Raw genomic sequence first — 18,711 nt, forward strand, 5'->3', positions numbered from 1 at the left:
CTACTGTACACCCTCCTACGATACATCTGTTAACCATTTTAATAATTACGTGACAACGTTGAAGAAATTTGCAGAAAAGCACCAGGTCATTTTCTCATAAACAAACCAGCGCTGATGTAGGATTCAGAAGAAGGCGTCCCGCACGTGATGTCACGAAAATCAATGTTTGCCGGGAAATCCAAATGCCAAGTTTTTTCAGAGGCGGACCAATTCGCCTCAAATGGCTTGATTTCAACTGAATTTTTCTGGTATTGCGCAAGGTAAAAACTTGCACAAAATGCAAAATGTGACAGATATTTGACCAAAGTTTAATATAAAATAGGAGAATTACATTGATCTTGCTCCTGAATTTATCCGTGATATGCACTTTAAGCTTGTACTTAAACTTTTGATCAAGATATACTTAACAAAAGTGTAATAAAGTATTAAAATGTTTGTGCCTTATGTTTAAGTGTACTTGCCCTGTAGTAAATTTTTAATTTTTAAAGAAAATGAATATGTTCTTAATCCTGAGTATCTGTTGTTATTTTGTGAATTCTTACCTTTATAACTTCATCGTACCTTAAGGTACAAAACACTTAAGTCGTCTACTGGTATTGTGCATGAGGTAAGGGTTAGGGGTAGAAAACTAATAGTATACCTAGAAGGGTAATTGCAGTAAACTTCAAAACTAAAAAGTGGACTAGTTGTATATAACCAGTAACTAATAGTTTATTTCCAATATGCTATAAAATATACTTTTATAAACTAAAAAGTGGACTAGAAGTGTGTAACGAGTAAACCAATAGTATACTTCCAGTATACTACAAAGTATACTTTAGTAAACTAAAAAGTGGACTAGAAGTATAAAACACGTAAACTCGTAGTATATTTCCAGTATACTATGAAGTATGCTTTTGTAAACTAAAGAGTGGACTACAAGTATAGAACTAGTAAACTATTAGTGTATAAGTTTATTTGTGGTATACTTGCAGTACAAAATAAAAAAAATACTAGTTGTATACTCAAAGTTTACTTCTCTTAGACTTAAAGTATACTTTTTATAAACTAAAAGTGGGCCAATTTAGTCCCAAGAAGTATTAGATTAGTTTACTTACAAGTATACTGTAAGTACATTTATATCAGTATACTTGGCACACAAAAGCATACTTAAGAGAATATACTTTAACTTTACTTAAGTATACTTAATAAAATGAACTTGAAGTATACTTCCTTTTGATAAGGGTACAAATCTCTATAAGTGTAACGGTATCCGGTTATTTAACACAGAAGGTTTTTTTTGTTAGCACAAATCTAATGTCTTTTAGCACAACTCTGGATTATGGTCACAATAATCGAAAAAAATTTAGTTTAGTTTAATGAATTTGTCACAAAATCATACAACACAATACTAACGAACTACAATAACAATAATTTAACACTTGCACATAATAAATTGCTAAAGTAAAAAGAAGGGGGTGACAGTGGAAAGGAACAGAACTCTTGTCCCAATTGCGACCTAACCTCTACTTAATAAAAGATAAAATAGACAATCTAAAACTACAGAAAAACTTTAGGAATACATTACATAAATAAAAGCAATAATGACAATAAATGCAAAAAAAGGGGCGGCACGGTGGTGTAGTGGTTAGTGCTGTCGCCTCACAGCAAGAAGGTCCTGGGTTCGAGCCCTGGGGCCGGCGAGGGCCTTTCTGTGCGGAGTTTGCATGTTCTCCCCGTGTCCGCATGGGTTTCCTCCGGGTGCTCCGGTTTCCCCCACAGTCCAAAGGCATGCAGGTTAGGTTAACTGGCGACTCTAAATTGACCGTAGGTGTGAATGTGAGTGTGAATGGTTGTCTGTGTCTATGTGTCAGCCCTGTGATGACCTGGCGACTTGTCCAGGGTGTACCCCGCCTTTCACCCGTAGTCAGCTGGGATAGGCTCCAGCTTGCCTGCGACCCTGTAGAACAGGATAAAGCGGCTAGAGATAATGAGATGAGATGAGACACAGAAAGGCCCCAGCTGACCATGAGGTTTGAACCTAGAACCTTCTTACAGTGAAGCCACAGTGCTAAACACCATGCCACCCACAGTTTCCTGGTCATTTTTCACCTCTTCCATTCATGGAATGACCAAATGAAACAATTCTGAAGTTGAACTGTAAACTATCCCAGCATCTTCTCTTTTTCAATTGTGAAAGACCGCCAAACTAATCACAATACACTGTGGAGATCCAGCATTAGTTTTTCCTTTTTTCTGAAAAGTGTATTTGCTAAACTTAGTGTTGATACTTTGATATTTATTACATAATTCAGTATACTTGCTATTTTGTGCATACTGATATAAATGAGTTCCCATAACTGAGGCTACACATCCCTGAGTACTTGTCCAGGGTGTACCCTGCCTTTCGCCCATAGTCAGCTGGGATAGGCTCCAGCTTGCCTGCGACCCTGTAGAAGGATAAAGCGGCTAGAGATAATGAGATGAGATGAGAAATGCAAAAAAATCACTTGTGGAGGCAGATTATCACACTGAGAAAGTTTAAGCAGGCACCGACATGCAATGGGTTACACAGTCTCAGAATTTTTACTTAAAATAGAAGGATTATATGATATACAGTGGTGCTTGAAAGTTTGTGAACCCTTTAGAATTTTCTATATTTCTGCATAAATATGACCTAAAACGTCATCAGATTTTCACACAAGTCCTAAAAGTAGATAAAGAGAACCCAGTTAAACAAATGAGAAAAAAAAGTTTAAATTTGGTCATTTATTTATTGAGGAAAATGATCCAATATTACATATCTGTGAGTGGCAAAAGTATGTGAACCTCTAGGATTAGCAGTTAATTTGAAGGTGAAATTAGAGTCAGGTGTTTTCAATCAATGGGATGACAATCAGGTGTGAGTGGGCACCCTGTTTTATTTAAAGAACAGGGATCTATCAAAGTCTGATCTTCACAATGCATGTTTGTGGAAGTGTATCATGGCACGAACAAAGGAGATTTCTGAGGACCTCAGAAAAAGCGTTGTTGATGCTCATCAGGCTGGAAAAGGTTACAAAACCATCTCTAAAGAGTTTGGACTCCACCAATCCACAGTCAGACAGATTGTGTATAAATGGAGGAAATTCAAGACCATTGTTACCCTCCCCAGGAGTGGTCGAGCAACAAAGATCACTCCAAGGGCAAGGCGTGTAATAGTCGGCGAGGTCGCAAAGCACCCCAGGGTAACTTCTAAGCAACTGAAGGCCTCTCTCACACTGGCTAATATTAATGTTCATGAGTCCACCATCAGGAGAACACTGAACAACAATGGTGTGCATGGCAGGGTTGCAAGGAGAAAGCCACTGCTCTCCAAAAAAAACATTGCAGCTCGTCTGCAGTTTGCTAAAGATCACGTGGACAAGCCAGAAGGTTATTGGAAAAATGTTTTGTGGACGGATGAGACCAAAATAGAACTTTTTGGTTTAAATGAGAAGTGTTATGTTTGGAGAAAGGAAAACACTGCATTCCAGCATAAGACCCTTATCCCATCTGTGAAACATGGTGGTGGTAGTATCATGGTTTGGGCCTGTTTTGCTGCATCTGGGCCAGGACGGCTTGCCATCATTGATGGAACAATGGATTCTGAATTATACCAGCGAATTCTAAAGGAAAATGTCAGGACATCTGTCCATGAACTCAATCTCAAGAGAAGGTGGGTCATGCAGCAAGACAACGACCCTAAGCACACAAGTCGTTCTACCAAAGAATGGTAAAAGAAGAATAAAGTTAATGTTTTGGAATGGCCAAGTCAAAGTCCTGACCTTAATCCAATCGAAATGTTGTGGAAGGACCTGAAGCGAGCAGTTCATGTGAGGAAACCCACCAACATCCCAGAGTTGAAGCTGTTCTGTATGGAGGAATGGGCTAAAATTCCTCCAAGCCGGTGTGCAGGACTGATCAACAGTTAGCGGAAATGTTTAGTTGCAGTTATTGCTGCACAAGGGGGTCACACCAGATACTGAAAGCAAAGGTTCACATACTTTTGCCACTCACAGATACGTAATATTGGATCATTTTCCTCAATAAGTAAATGATCAAGTATAATATGTTTGTCTCATTTGTTTAACTGGGTTCTCTTTATCTACTTTTAGGACTTGTGTGAAAACCTGATGTTGTTTTGGGTCACATTTATGCAGAAATATAGAAAATTCTAAAGGGTTCACAAACTTTCAAGCACCACTGTATATCTGACTCAATTCTAACCTGGAGGACTGTACCGTATGTTTCTCGCTTTGATACATAAGTATTAATTAGAGTGAACTTAAATAAACTAAGTGAATCAATTGCTTTAATACTAGATGCTAACGAATTCCATAATTCAGCAGTTCTGATAAAATATGAATTCCTATAGTAATCCTGTTTATATAGATATATAAAGTTGTAATTGTTGGGATCATAGTTACACGTTCTATATTGTGGCTCAAACATAGCTAAATAATTATTGACATCAGTAGACATGAGGTCCTTTCTAGACTTGAAAAAAGTAATAAATCAGGTATTTCCCTATGATATTCTAAAGGCAATAAGTAAAGTTTAATCAGTCTCTCATTATAAGTCATGTTTTGGAGATAGTTTAATATAAATTCTGTTGCTCTTCTCTGAACATTCTTCAAGAGTGCATGGTGCTTGTTAGTATTGGGCGACCACAAACTGCTACCATATTCAAGCTTTGGTCGAACTAGCACACAGTAGAGGAGCTTTCTAATGGTGGAGTTCTGCATGTCCCAGCAAACTTTTTTAAGGAGACCAAGAGTCTTATTAGCTTTCACAACAGTGCCCTCTATGTGCCTTGACCAGGATATGTTGTTAGACAGTGTAATTCCAAGATCAGTGATGGATGACATGCATTCAAGCGGTCGACTGTCAAGGGTGTAATTCCAGCTAGTAATTGGAGTTTTCTTCTTGGAACTCTGCAGCTCTTTGTATTTGGTTGCATTGAAGTCCATTGCCTAGTCCTGACTCCACTTGAGAAGGCAATCAAGGTCACTTTGAAGAAGATTCTCAGCGCCAGGCTGATCAATTGCACAATACAGTTTAGAGTCATCCGCAAAAAGAGTGATGGTTGAGTTGGAACAGACGTACTCAGGAGCATCGTTGACGTACACAAGGAACATGAGTGTGCCAAGGATTGACCCCTGTGGTACGCCGGATGTCACGGGAAGCCAATTTGAATAGCAGCCATCTTATGACAACTCTTTGTTGCCTGTCAGTAAGATAGCTTCGAAACTAAGAAAGCAGTGATCCATTGATGCCACACAGTTCCAATTTTAGCAATAGCAAATCATGAGATACCTTAACGAATGCTTTGGATAAGTCGAGGAAAATAGCTTCGACCTCTTTGTCGATATACTCATCTTGATATAGGAAGGGGTTTATTATGATTGCTTAGGGACTGGAAACTGGAATTTCTGTTGCTATGCATGTTAAGGATCAGTTGTTGATCCCTGAAACATGGACTGAAAATCCGATTCTTTGGTGTCTTTGGATATTTGTAGTTAAGCCATAATAAACCTTGAATTGTGGGCACCTTCATAGATAACTTCAGTCACTTCTGATCATATCACAAATTCAACTGACTCAATAATTACACATTTGCCAAATTAATTAACCAGGGATTATGTCTCTTGCCCTGCTTGACAACATACGTTTTGCCAAAAACTTACTCAAATTATTTAAAGTCCATTTGATATCACATATTACCGTTTTCATATGTATTCGACTAATAAAGCTACAAAGTCTTTAACCGAAAAAAGACCAATTTCAGTGAGAAAAATGAGAATCATATCTCCTTAGTAACCAACAGTTGCAATATGTAAACCAACAAAAGAAACTTACTAATCCATCAAACATCTTTAAACATGATCAGTAAGTATTCATGATAAAAATTAAGTGTTCTTGGATCTTGTGCTAAAGAACTTAGAGTTGTGCTAAAAGACTTTGGATTTGTGCTAAAAGGCTTGTGCTAAAAGACTTTTGTGCTAAGTAACCGTAAACCAAGTGTAGCACTGTAGCGTTTATACAGAATTACATTACATGACGATATACATGTCACTTACCTCCAACCTGCAAAGTGAAAAAAAGTCATTAAATCATGATTAATGTGATTATGTGAATCAAAAGTATACCCCCCCCAAAAAAGGAATTAATTAATTAATTTAAAAAATTAAATTAAACACTGGTAACAAATCAATTTTCTGCACTAGAAAATGATACTAAAATGTTCCTTTTACTACTGTTACAGTTCCAACTAAGAATAGATTTCATTTGCTGTGTGAGCAACCACAAGAAGATGAGCTGGAAAACAAAACAGGAAGAAAAAAAAAACCCAACTCACTCAGGCATCTTTACAATGTGGATACAACCTAGAGGACAAAAATAAAAGCTTTTGTTACTAAAGCTCAGCACCATAGGGAGAATTAAGTGCTTTAGCCATTGAGACTGATAGCAGAGGTCAGGTTTCAGTTGCCAGCATTACTGAGACAACTCAGTCTAACAAGCAACTTTCTAAAGTTGGTCTTGAAGGTAAAAATGATAATAATTTCTGATTTTAATCAATTCGATTAACAATGTAAATTATAAAATACAGTACAGAGTGAAAACCAATTCCCGTTTATTGGTGTATTGGAATAACTGTTGAAGAGTAGTTCTGAATGTCAGCACACTTTCGTTTGGAAAAAGCTGTAACTTGTAAATTGATTATTCATTTTCAAACTAAAATTAGACACACATTTGTGTAATATCAAATATCTGATTATCAAACATTTCTACAGCAATACACTTTGTGCTCAGTATGAACCTATACTCACTAAATCGCTTTGCTCTGCATCTCTGGGCTACTTTGATGTGATACACACACACACACACACACACACACACACACACACACACACACACACACACACACACACCCTATAAAGAAAGTGTTGGCTGACACAGTGTGTGTCAGGGTTAATGGCATGCCAGCTATTTCAGATAACAATCCGGCTTTCTCCTGCTTATTTCCACCAGTGCTATGCCATAAATAGACCTGCATCAGGCCTTTTAAAGAGCTGTGACTTTTACAGAAACCCTATTAAGAATCCACATTGAACAAACAGCACTAACATGCTAATTATATTGTGGTAAATAATCAATTTTGGGAATATCAAATGATTTCTTTTTACATTTTAAGTTTTAAAAATGACCGGTGTATAAATAAAAGTGCTTGTACAGCATTTTGCAATAAAGCTGGGAAATATTAGTATTCTAATTTCAGCATTTTAAATATTAGGTATGGAGCTATCAATCATTTGAAGTTTAAGTATCAGAACTTAGACTATTATGAGACAGGGCTGCTTGTTGTATCACATAGAAGAGAAAAAAAGACAAGTTGACACAGAAAAAATACAACTTTCAGAATTATTCAGAAATTATTAATCATTTTTAAGAGTATTAATTTTTAAGCGTATTGACAATAAAAAAAACAGTTAAAGTAAAGGTATGCTCTTACCTCTAACACAGCGATGGAAGAAGGGATGTACCACAAAATGATGCTCAGGAACAATATCTCCTTCTTTTAAGCCAACCTCTTATTGTTCTTGCCTTGCTTCTCACTGGGAGATATTAATAGAGTGCGCGTGCACACACACACACACACACACACACACACACACACACACACACACACACACACACACAGTTCTTGTCCAGCACTTGTGTTTCTAATGTTTTTGCTTCTGGAGTTGGTCAACGATAACCAGCACCTGCTCTATCACTCTGTCTATCACTGTCTTTGTCTCATTTCCAATAATTCACTATTATCTGTGGTACTGATAGTCTGGATTTTTTTTTCACTTTGTATTTTAAAAACGCTGTAAGCAGCAATAAGCATGGAATTAGATGTATGGAAAACTAAAATAATGCTATAATAATACTTCTTACTGTAACTGAATGTCTTATTGGATCTATCTATACAGTACCAGTCAAAAGTTTGGACACCCCTACTCATTCATTGTTTTTTTCTGTATTTTGACTGTTTTCTACATTGTAGAACAATACTGAAGACATCAAAACTATGAAATAACATATTGAACATATGAAATTTTGTGGTCAACAAAAAAGTGTTGAAAAAACAAAATTTTTGTTTATATTATAGATTCTTCAAAGTAGCCACTGTTTACCTTCATGACACGTTACACACTATTGGTATTATCTTAACCAGCTTCATGAGGTAGTCATCTGGAATGCTTTGCAATTAACAGGTATGCCTCGTCAAAAGTTAATTAGTGCAATTTCTTGCCTTCTTAATGTGTTTGAAATCAAACAGTAAATAATAATAAACATACAGTAAATAGCCCTATTCCACAACTGCAGTAATCCATATTATGTCAAGAAGCGCTCAACTAAGTAAAGAGAAATGACATTCATCATTACTTTAAGACATGAAGTGACTTTTAATTAATAAAAATAAAGAAAAAAACAATGAATTACAAGGTGTGTCCAAACTTTTGACTGGTACTATATGTATCTTGTATGTGCTTGCCTATACGTAAACTTGCTTTCATGATGATCTAGTTTGCCCAGAGGTGAGCAATGTTGGGCAATGTTTTGGTAAAAGAAAAATCCACCTAACTGCACCACTAAAACTAAAATGTTTCAGCTGCAGTTTTCATTTAACCCCCCCTTTTATGTTCATTTGTCAGGAACAGCAATGCTGTTCTCGGGTCAGTTTGACCCGGTGCATGTTTAATTATCCAAAAGATGTCCAAAACCAAAAAAATCCTAACAAGCATTGTTAATATTTCATTACTAACTCAATTACTAACTATTCTATCAATATTTAGTGCAATGGTGTTCCTTACCTCTAACAGGTAATGGTCCAAAAATTAACTCATTTTTCAAAAAAAAAATAAAATACATGTTCAAACTTTTTTTCATGTTTCACCACTTTATTACTTTTGAAAGACCAACATATAAAACACAATAGTTTTGCACAACATTGAAACATAACATTGAAATTTTGTTTTACATACATGCACTGTTTGTGAACCAGAAATGAACAAAATCGCAATACAACAATACAACAAACAAGCAATTGCAATATGAACAAGGTGTGTGTGTGTGCGCGCCTGTGTGTGATTGGGGTGAAACATGTCTCACAGTTGCAAAGAAAGAAATAGACACGTTTCTGACACCCTTTTACCTCCAGTTTGACTGCTGGGTCAAACTGACCCAAACAGTATCTATGTGATATAAACATGCAGGGGGTGGTTGCAAATATGTGAGATGAACCATTTTCATATTATATGTTGATTACACTAATTAAGGCAAGCAGAAGAAGTTTCATACTGAAAAAATACTTTTAACTATTTTTCCTAGATATTCAAACTTTAAAACGGGTCAATTTGACCCGTAACATAATAGGAGGGTTTTAAAACAGGGTTTGTAGTGGCATTACAGGGGTTTCATGAGATTGATAGAGATATCAATGTCACATGAAATTAGGATGTAAAAATACACGACATTGCCAAAAGTATGTTGATGCCCAATTATCACACCCACACAGTATTTGCATAGTGCACATCCCGTTCAGAAACCATGGGCATTAATATAGAGTTGTTCCTCACTTTCCTGCTGTAACAGCCTCCACTCTTCTGGGAAGGATTTCCACGAGGTTTTGGAGCGTTGTTGAAGGTATTTGCCCATTCAGCCAAAAGAGCATTAGTGAAGTCAAGCACTAATGTCAGGCAAGAAGGCTGGCTGATAATTAATGTTTCAGTTTATCCCAAAAGTGAGATCAGGGCTCTGTGCAGGTCATTTGGGCATACAACACTTCAACACCAACATAGACAAAAAAATGTCTTTAGGGACCTCGCATTATGCATGGGGCATTGTCACAATGGAATAGGTTTGAGCTAGACCCCATGATTTCACTGAAGGGAAATATTAATGCTAAAGTATACAAAGACATCCTAGACAATTATGTGCTTCCAGCTTTGTGGCAAACGTTTTGAGAAGGTCAACATATGGGTTTAATAATCGGGTGGCCACATACTTTTGGCCATATAGTGTATTTTTTTTAAATTATCATAGACATTCTAATAATAAAAATACAGAAAAATGTGAGGATGTTAATTGCAGCCCCAATTCCAAAAAAGTTGAGACACTGTGTAAAACATAAATAAAAACAGAATGCAATAATTTGCAAATCATGGAAACCCTGTAATTCATTGAAAATAGCACAAACACAACATATCAAATGTTGAAATTGAGAAATTTTATTGTTTTTTGAAAAATATATATGCTCATTTTGAATTTGATGTCAGCAACATGTTTCAGAAAAGTTGGGACAACAAAACAAAAGACTGAAAAAGTTGTGTAATGCTAAAAAAGCCTCATTTGGTTAATTGGCAGCAGGTCAGTAACATGATTGGGTATAAAGAGAGCATCCCAGAGAGTGGAGTCTCTCAGAAGTAAAGATGGGAAGGGGTTTACCACTCTGTGAAAGACTGCGTGGGTAAACAGTGCAACAATTTAAGAATAACGTTCCTCAATGTAAAATTGCAAAGAATTTGGGGATCAGATCATCTGTGGTGGGCGGCATGGTGGTGTAGTGGTTAGTGCTGTCGCCTCACAGCAAGAAGGTCCGGGTTCGAGCCCTGTGGCCGGCGAAGGCCTTTCTGTGCGGAGTTTGCATGTTCTCCCCATGTCCGCGTGGGTTTCCTCCGGGTGCTCCGGTTTCCCCCACAGTCCAAAGACATGCAGGTTAGGTTAACTGGTGACTCTAAATTGACCATAGGTGTGAATGTGAGTGTGAATGGTTGTCTGTGTCTATGTGTCAGCCCTGTGATGACCTGGCGACTCATCCAGGGTGTACCCCGCCTTTCGCCCGTAGTCAGCTGGGATAGGCTCCAGCTTGCCTGCGACCCTGTAGAACAGGATAAAGTGGCTAGAGATAATGAGATGAGATGAGATCATCTGTGGTACATAATATCATTAAAAGGTTCAGAGAATCTGGAGAAATCTCTGTATGCAAGAGACAAGGCTGAAAACTGACATTGGATGCCTGTGATCTTAAGGCCTTCAGGTGACACTGCATTAAAAGCAGACATATGTCTGTAGTGGAAATCACTGTATGGGCTCAGGAACACTTCAGAAAACCATCGTCTGTGAAAACAGTTCATTACTGCATCCACAAATGCAAGTTAAAACCAGATATAAACAATATCATTTGCATTACTGCTGTATCTGCTGCTATTGCTCATTTGCACTACTGTTCATATACACCTCATAAGCTACTCTTCTTGCACCTTCTCTGTTAGATATTGTACTGTATTTGCACTACTGCTATTTTGTACATTGTTTGATTTTAGAGTGTATTTTTATCTATATTATCTATATTTATAAATATTTATATATATATTGTTTTTCTTAATTTTTTTGTAATCTTTATCTGTTTTTACAAGTAAGGTGAGAGAAAAACGGCATTTTGATTCTCCTATATGTCCTGGATATATAGTGAATTGACAATAAAAAAATCTTTGAATCTTCTCTGAGCCTGAGCTCTTTTACGATGGACTGAGGCAAAGTGGAAAATTGTCCCAAGGTCTGATGAATCAAAAGTATAAATTATTTTTAGAAATCATGGACACCACGTCCTCCAGGTTAAAGAGGAGAGGGACCATCCGGCTTGTTATCAGTGCACAGTTCAAAAGCTAACATCTGTGATGGTATGAGGGTGCATTAGTGCACATGACATGGGTAGTTTGTACATCTGGGAAGGCATCATTAATGCTGAATGATATATACACATTTCAGAACAATATGCTGCCATCCAGACAAAATCTTTTTCAGGGAACGCTTTCCTTATTTCACCAAGACAATGCCAAACCGCTTTCTGCTCATATTAAAACTGCATGGCTCTGTAGTAAAAGAGTCCAGGTGCTAAACTGGCCTGCCTGGAGTCCAGACCTGTCTCCCATTTAAAATATTTGGTGCATTATGAAGTGCAAAATATGACAAAGGAGACCCCAAACTGTTGAGCAACTGAAATTGTATATCAGGCAAGAATGGGACAACATTTCTCTTTCAAAACTACAGCAATTGGCCTCCTCAGTTCCCAAACATTTACAGAGTGTTGTTAAAAGTAGAGATGATGCAACACAGTGGTAAAGCATGCCCCTATCCCAACTTTTCTGAAACGTGTTGCTGACATTAAATTCAAAATGAGCATATATTTTTCAAAACACAATAAAATTTCTGTTTCAACATTTGATATGTTGTTTTTGTACTATTTTCAATGTAATATAGGGTTTCCATGAATTGTAAATTATCGAATTCTTTTTTTTATTTACAGTTTACACAGAGTCCCAACTTTTCTGGAATTAGGGTTGTATATTTATGAAAAGTACCATGTTTTGCCATTTATTACAAAAGTTATAATACTTAACTCATCCTGGATCTGCAAGTACATACTGAGATAAAATGGTTAAAACCCCATAGTGTAACCAAGTAAATGCAGTTGTTCATACATTTGCCTCATATGTTGGATATTTAAAAAGTTGGATGATACTTGTTTAAATTGCTCTATGCTGAAAGTAGCTAAAAAAGGTTGAGAATCTCACATCTAGGAGTTTGGCAAGGTTTGGCTTAACAAGTCTGTAGGGCCTTGTGTTCCACAGAGAGACTAATGACTGTGCTATTAGAGATGCACTCCATCTCGGTGTCACCCCATCCCAACCCTGTCCCATAACACTGCCTCTGATTAAAATATTAACTGTAGACAGCTCACATCTCTGTGTCTTGATGACAGGAACATAATACTCTTCATACAACGGTGTGGCTAAACATAGTGCAGCATACCAGCTGATGCTGCCACTCGTGTCTGTGTGTATAATATATGTGTGCTGGGAGACTTCTGAATGTATGACTTTGATTGATGTCTATCACTGAACTTAACCTCTATCTTGTACAACGCCACATATCTTGCATACGTGTTTGTTTGTAGATTTATTTCTCTGTTGTCACAATACTTGGATACTCCTGCCCTTGTTAACAAGCCACTGTAGCTGCATGGAAGAGTGGGCATTTGTTTGATCATTGTGCGTGAGTATTATTTCCTCTATGATAAACCTACAAAGATTACCTAGAAGATTGGCAGTTCATATCACATCACCTTTGGCTACTGCACCCTGCCATTAATGCTGCAAGAGAGGTGAGAGGGTAATGGAATATGAGTTAGAACCTTACATCTGTTGTGGACTGTTGATCAGATATTACTCATTCAAGAGAATATAAAATGCCCTCAACTGTGTTAAACGCCTGTTATATTTACTGGCACGGGCTTATCTATTGCTTGCTGTTTGCGACACGCCTTTTTGCTTAGACATTTGCTTGGCCTTTTTTTAATCATAGTTTTTCATCATACCTCAGTCTCTCTGTGTACTAATAAATCTTTTGTTACTAAGACTCATAACTTTTTGTTGGAGTTAATTTCAGGACCTATGCAATATATCCTTTTATAGTTCGACAGACATTCCTCATTAATGCTTCTTGAAAACTGCAGGACTCCAGGCACTCAGTTTGTGTGTGTATATACAGTGTCTTGTACCTGATCCAACCAGCTAACACTCTCTGGTAAATCCCAAATGGAAACAGTTGTGTTTTGGCATGGCATTATTTCCAAAGGGTAAAATACATTTATTTTTAGCTTGAAAACCCCCTCATTAGTCCAGCAAGGTCATCGAACAGTTAATAACCACTTATAATGAACAGAGTGCTAATCTTTCTTTCAGGTTGTTGATAAGAGCAAACTTTATATTTCCAAATGTTCATCCTCTCCTACTATGCCCCGCCGCTGCACCTCTAGTCAAATGTTAGATAGATTTTTGTTTGTCATTAACAAAAGTAACAATAAGTAATGTAGCACATTAAAAAAAAAAATTATAGAGGCTATCTGGGACCTGTAGAGACTGACATGAATGAAAGCCAAAATGTGCATGACGGTGTACATGAGAAAACTAATACCACACCAAATACTGATTTGATTTAGTTTTACTATCAACCTTTATGCCTTTATATGCCAGCAACAAGTGAAATGAGCATTGGGCATTACCCATAAGGACTCCCTCTGGTGGCAAAGCATGCTCCACTTTTTTCCACACACAACACATGACTTAAAAAAGACAAGTCTGCTACTGATGTACATTTTACTGATGTATGTATTTCTGTTGTATATTTAAAGCCTTAAACCTGCATTTGGAGTATTTCGTTTCAGATTAGCACGAGACAACCTGTCACTCTTTCATTCCCTGATTCGCTCATCCAGCTGAGTCTGTGTGTTCATGACCACATGCTCCTTGTCAGGGTGCTGACAGGCTCAGAGACATAACCCCTCATTGTTCATTAACAATACTCGCTGCTTCTTGATGTCTCAATGATGTCAGAGGTAAACAAACAATCAGGTCATCTGCACATATTTCATCTTGCTTCTATGTAGGAAGGTTATAGCAGTCTATAGAGATCATTTTAGTGTAATCACAACCATTTCTCCACAATTACTTTCTTCACTATGAGACATGCAGCATGTTTCTTTTAGTTTCATGTATAAAGGTCCCAAAGAAGCATAAACTATAATGTATAGTAATATGTGTAGTATTACACAGAAAGGTAATGTGTTTTAAACCACTACTGGTTCACCACAGAAACTATTTATTTAGTCACCTTAATAAATTAGCTCTTTTGTAGCACTTTTAAAGGATTGTTAACCTCCCATTATTTTTAAGATTCATTAAGAACATTTAAACCCCAGTAGATATAAAACAGTATGAAAACTTCATCTGTTTGATAAACCCATCATTGAAAGTGCAACCATGCTGTTTCTGGAATTCAGTCCATGTAAAATAATGCTCTTTTAATGAGTAGTTAAAGCTTTAAAAGCATTTCCGCATGCAAATCGCAAGCATGTGAGACTCCGTGGTAGGTGTAGTAGGCAGAAATCGAAGCAGAGAGATGGAGCAGATCCTCTTGATCTTGTGTACTGCTTTCCTATTGGGCATGGGCTAGAGCTCCTGCCCCCTGGCCGAACCCAAAACCCTTCGGCCCAAAGTTCTTAGCATAGCAACCTGTAGATTAAAAACAATGATAGAGTTATACATTTTAAATCGTCAGACCTGACCTATACATTTTAAATCCCAGACCTGCCAACCCCAAAGAGGAATAATGTGTAATTCTGCCAGGATGAGGATGGGGGCCAGTTTGAGGGTATGGGGTAGTCATGAATAAATATAAGCATGTTACATATGTACATGTCTAATGTTAGCTAAGTCAAAGATACACTGAGATATTTTATTTTGCATTCATTAATTCAAAACATTCTCCATTTACCTTGACAGAAAACGAAGCTGCATCTTTCAAGTGAGAAACTGAGAGTGGAGAAGACAGCACCAACCAACAGAGATGGGGAAATGGGGGCAGGGCTTTCAGGGGGTATTAACATAATAATATCAGAGAGTTGAAAACACCTACACAACTGGCACTCATTCCAAATTCATATGTAGATTGGCTTGCCTGTCATTTTTATTGTTGGGGGGAAATGGAAGACTCTTTTGGTAAATTTTTAAGTGATACCTCATCGCAACATACTCCAATGTTAAAATGCAGAGCTCCTATACAAAATACATGAAGGTTGGCAGGTCTGTAATCCATTTATATCCATATTATTCCATGTACACTGTTATTAGAACAGGATCATATGGTATACCATAGTGTTTTCCAGTACTGGTACAGGAATATCAGAATACTGTTAATTTCCTGTTCTAACACAGCTATTTTAACCTCATGGTTATTAATGAACTAATTCAGAGTCCTGGAGCTGAATAATAATCACAAATGTACTCCAAGATCAAGATTACAAAATGCTGGATGAGTTGATATACACTCACTGGCCACTTTAATAGGAACTTGTTCTTGACTCTAAGATTCCTGTTCTTGGCTGGCAGGAGTGGAACCCAATGTGGTCTTATGCTGTTGCATGCTGAGATGCTTTTCTGCTCACCATGGTTGTAAAGAGTTGCTATGAGTTGCTATATCCTTCCTGTCAGCTCAAACCAATCAGGCCGTTTCCCTCTGACCTCTCTTATCAACAAGGCATTTCCACCCACAGAACTGTCACTCATTCAATGTTTTTTTGTTTTTTGCACCATTCTGTGTAAACTCTAGAGACTGTTGTGTGTGAAAACCCCTGGAGATCAGCAGTTTTGGAAATACTCAAACGAGTCCATCTGGCACCAACAGCCAAACCACAGTGAAAGTCACACTTTGAGATCATAATTTTTCCCATTCTGATGTTTGAAGTGAACATTAACTGAAGCTCTTGATTTGTATCTGCATGATTTTATGCATTGTGCTGCTGTCAAGGGATTGGCTGATTAGAGAACGGCATCAAACAGCAGGTGGATGGGTGTTCCTAGTAAAGTGGAAGGTGAGTGTAGTAACATATAATTTCCTTCACACTGTTGAAAAAACAACATACTGTATGACTAAAATTATACCGTATATGGATTAGTGTGTATTTCTGACTGATAGTTCACCAGATGCTCACCTTTGCAGTAGATCTCTCCATCTTTATCAGCTAGTGTGGTGGACTCCAGGCTCTTTCCACACTTAGCGCACCTAAAGCAGCTCTTATGCCATGACTTGAAGAAAATACACACAAAAAAAACTCACTTCGCATCATTTGATAGACGTTTATTCTCGTGCACTAAACAATGGACTGTCCTTCACTCTACACTGTCTTTCCTTTTTTAATGAACGTGCATCAAGGTATTTATTAATTTAGAAAAAAAACAGGATAGACGTCACTTACATTCCCACCTCCCACCACTTTCTCTGCTGCATAAACAGATTTGCCACAGCGAGGACACACATCTGAGCTGCCAAATTTCTGTGCAAACTTGGAGGGATTGGGGTTGTTGGTAGGATGATGTGGTGCTTGCCTGTGTGAGAAATAATTATTTAATACATATAGAAGTATTTAAACAAAACTGCTCATATAAAAATGTGTAAGTCCATTTAAAACCCTCAGCTCATCACTTATAAATTTCCATGCAGAACTTTCATGAGAAGATCCTCCACTTACTCCATAGGTTTGATCCCCAGTCCTTCACCTGAGTCCATACTCAAGGTTCCAGCACCACCACCATAACCGTAGCCTTTTGGACCATATTTCTTGCCATAGCACGATTTGCAGTAGATCTCATCCACATGTACAGCTACTGTGGTACTGTCCAAATTCTTTCTGCACACCACTGAGAGGAAACAAAACGCAGGAGAGAGACAGATGCTGAGTTGCCCACTATAATGTCCTTTAGTGAGATGTTATCAGAATCAGTAGGCATGAAGTCGGAGATGCAGTAATATGATTATATTTAGGTGGTCTAAATTGACATAGTCAAGTCAGAAACCAGCCTTTTACAAGATACAGATTAAGCATTGTGCTAATGATATTTAATGAAAAGCATGTTAGCCTCACTGTACATAAAACTTGCCCTAAATACTTATATAACACAGCATGTGATGTGTGTCTCATTCAAGCATTCTTTTGCCTCCAGTCTGTGCCAATTCTTTTCTTTAAGAAAACATTTCTGTATTTCAGGAAATAACTGGCAAAAGCCTTTTTGGTTCAGGGAGAGTTCAACAGCACTCTGTTCATATCGTTGATGCACTGCTTCAATATTGTGGACAACACAGACATATTGAGGAGGAGCACACACTGGAGTCCCATATAAGGCATCCACTACCACGATGGCGTTCATTTTCTGAATTCCTAATATGGGCACACTTGTTAAAGTAGACATGTTAGTCTTCTTCACATGCAACCTAGGAATTCAAGACATGTCATCTTTCTGCACGGATGTCTCAGAGTTTCTGAAATAGATTAGACAATAATAAGTCGACTGGAAGCCCTTCCTTATTGAAACAAAATTCTGAAGTTGGTGACTTACTACAGAGAAAGCAGGACTTGTGGAAATACTTCCCCTCGCACTGGACTTCCTCTGCAAAGTATACAGTCTTCTGGCAACAGCCACACCTGTTTCCCCCTCCGAGGGGCATCCTGAACTCACACACACACACACACACACACACACACAATCCATACAATGCAAATATACATGGTAAAATATCTACACTAGACCAACAAACAATTCATCTTGAAATATGATGGACATACATAGTGATATTCTGAGTAAACTGTCAAATAAACAATGGCATATTTTTATGTTTATGTAACACTGTGACTCATTTTATTCATTTTATTTATTTAGCCTCAGCTCAGCCACATATTTTACAGCACACACAGACACTTATCAAAATCCCAACAGACACATGGTATTTATTTGTCTTTCAAAAGTGGCAGCACATACGAAGAAATAAATATTAGAGTTCAAAATGTAGCCCAACATGAATAGACACTGGAAGAATGTCTATATTTGGGGCATCATTGTCACTTACCTGCAGTCTGTGTAGTGTTAGTGTTGTGGCTGGATGCAGCTGAGCAAGAGTTGTGAAAAGTTCACTGTTGCTTATGGTAGTAATATCAGAGAGACAGGGTCCAGGGTGGGACAGAGTGGGCAGGACAACAGAGAGAGAGAGAGAGAGAGAGAGAAGCAACTCCCTGTTATGACGCAAATTTCTTTCATTCCAGTCTTC

At 37.6% G+C, this 18,711-nt stretch overlaps 1 protein-coding gene and 1 long non-coding RNA gene across 3 annotated transcripts; one reads left to right on the top strand and one right to left on the bottom strand.

The window, feature by feature from the left end:
• Positions 1–12,370: 12,370 nt before the first annotated feature.
• Positions 12,371–18,280, top strand: LOC132885066 (uncharacterized). The gene is made up of 2 exons (XR_009654545.1): positions 12,371–16,483; positions 17,657–18,280. It is a non-coding gene; the product is annotated as an uncharacterized LOC132885066 (long non-coding RNA).
• csrp1b (cysteine and glycine-rich protein 1b) lies at positions 14,038–18,620 on the bottom strand. 2 transcript variants are annotated; one of them, XM_060919335.1, is made up of 6 exons: positions 18,514–18,620; positions 18,006–18,115; positions 17,141–17,309; positions 16,868–16,997; positions 16,604–16,697; positions 14,038–15,125 (listed from the first exon to the last, which is right to left on the bottom strand). In XM_060919335.1, exons 2-6 carry the CDS (start codon positions 18,112–18,114, stop codon positions 15,049–15,051), a joined length of 579 nt encoding a protein of 192 aa, XP_060775318.1. In that variant the 5' UTR covers position 18,115; positions 18,514–18,620; the 3' UTR covers positions 14,038–15,048. The 2 variants fall into 2 exon arrangements, with proteins under 2 accessions (XP_060775318.1, XP_060775319.1); XM_060919336.1 differs by lacking the exon at positions 18,514–18,620 and having other exon boundaries at positions 18,006–18,495.
• Between the last annotated feature and the right edge of the window lie 91 nt (positions 18,621–18,711).

This window comes from Neoarius graeffei, chromosome 4 (genome assembly GCF_027579695.1).
Source record: "Neoarius graeffei isolate fNeoGra1 chromosome 4, fNeoGra1.pri, whole genome shotgun sequence".
NCBI classification, from domain to species: Eukaryota; Metazoa; Chordata; class Actinopteri; order Siluriformes; family Ariidae; genus Neoarius; species Neoarius graeffei.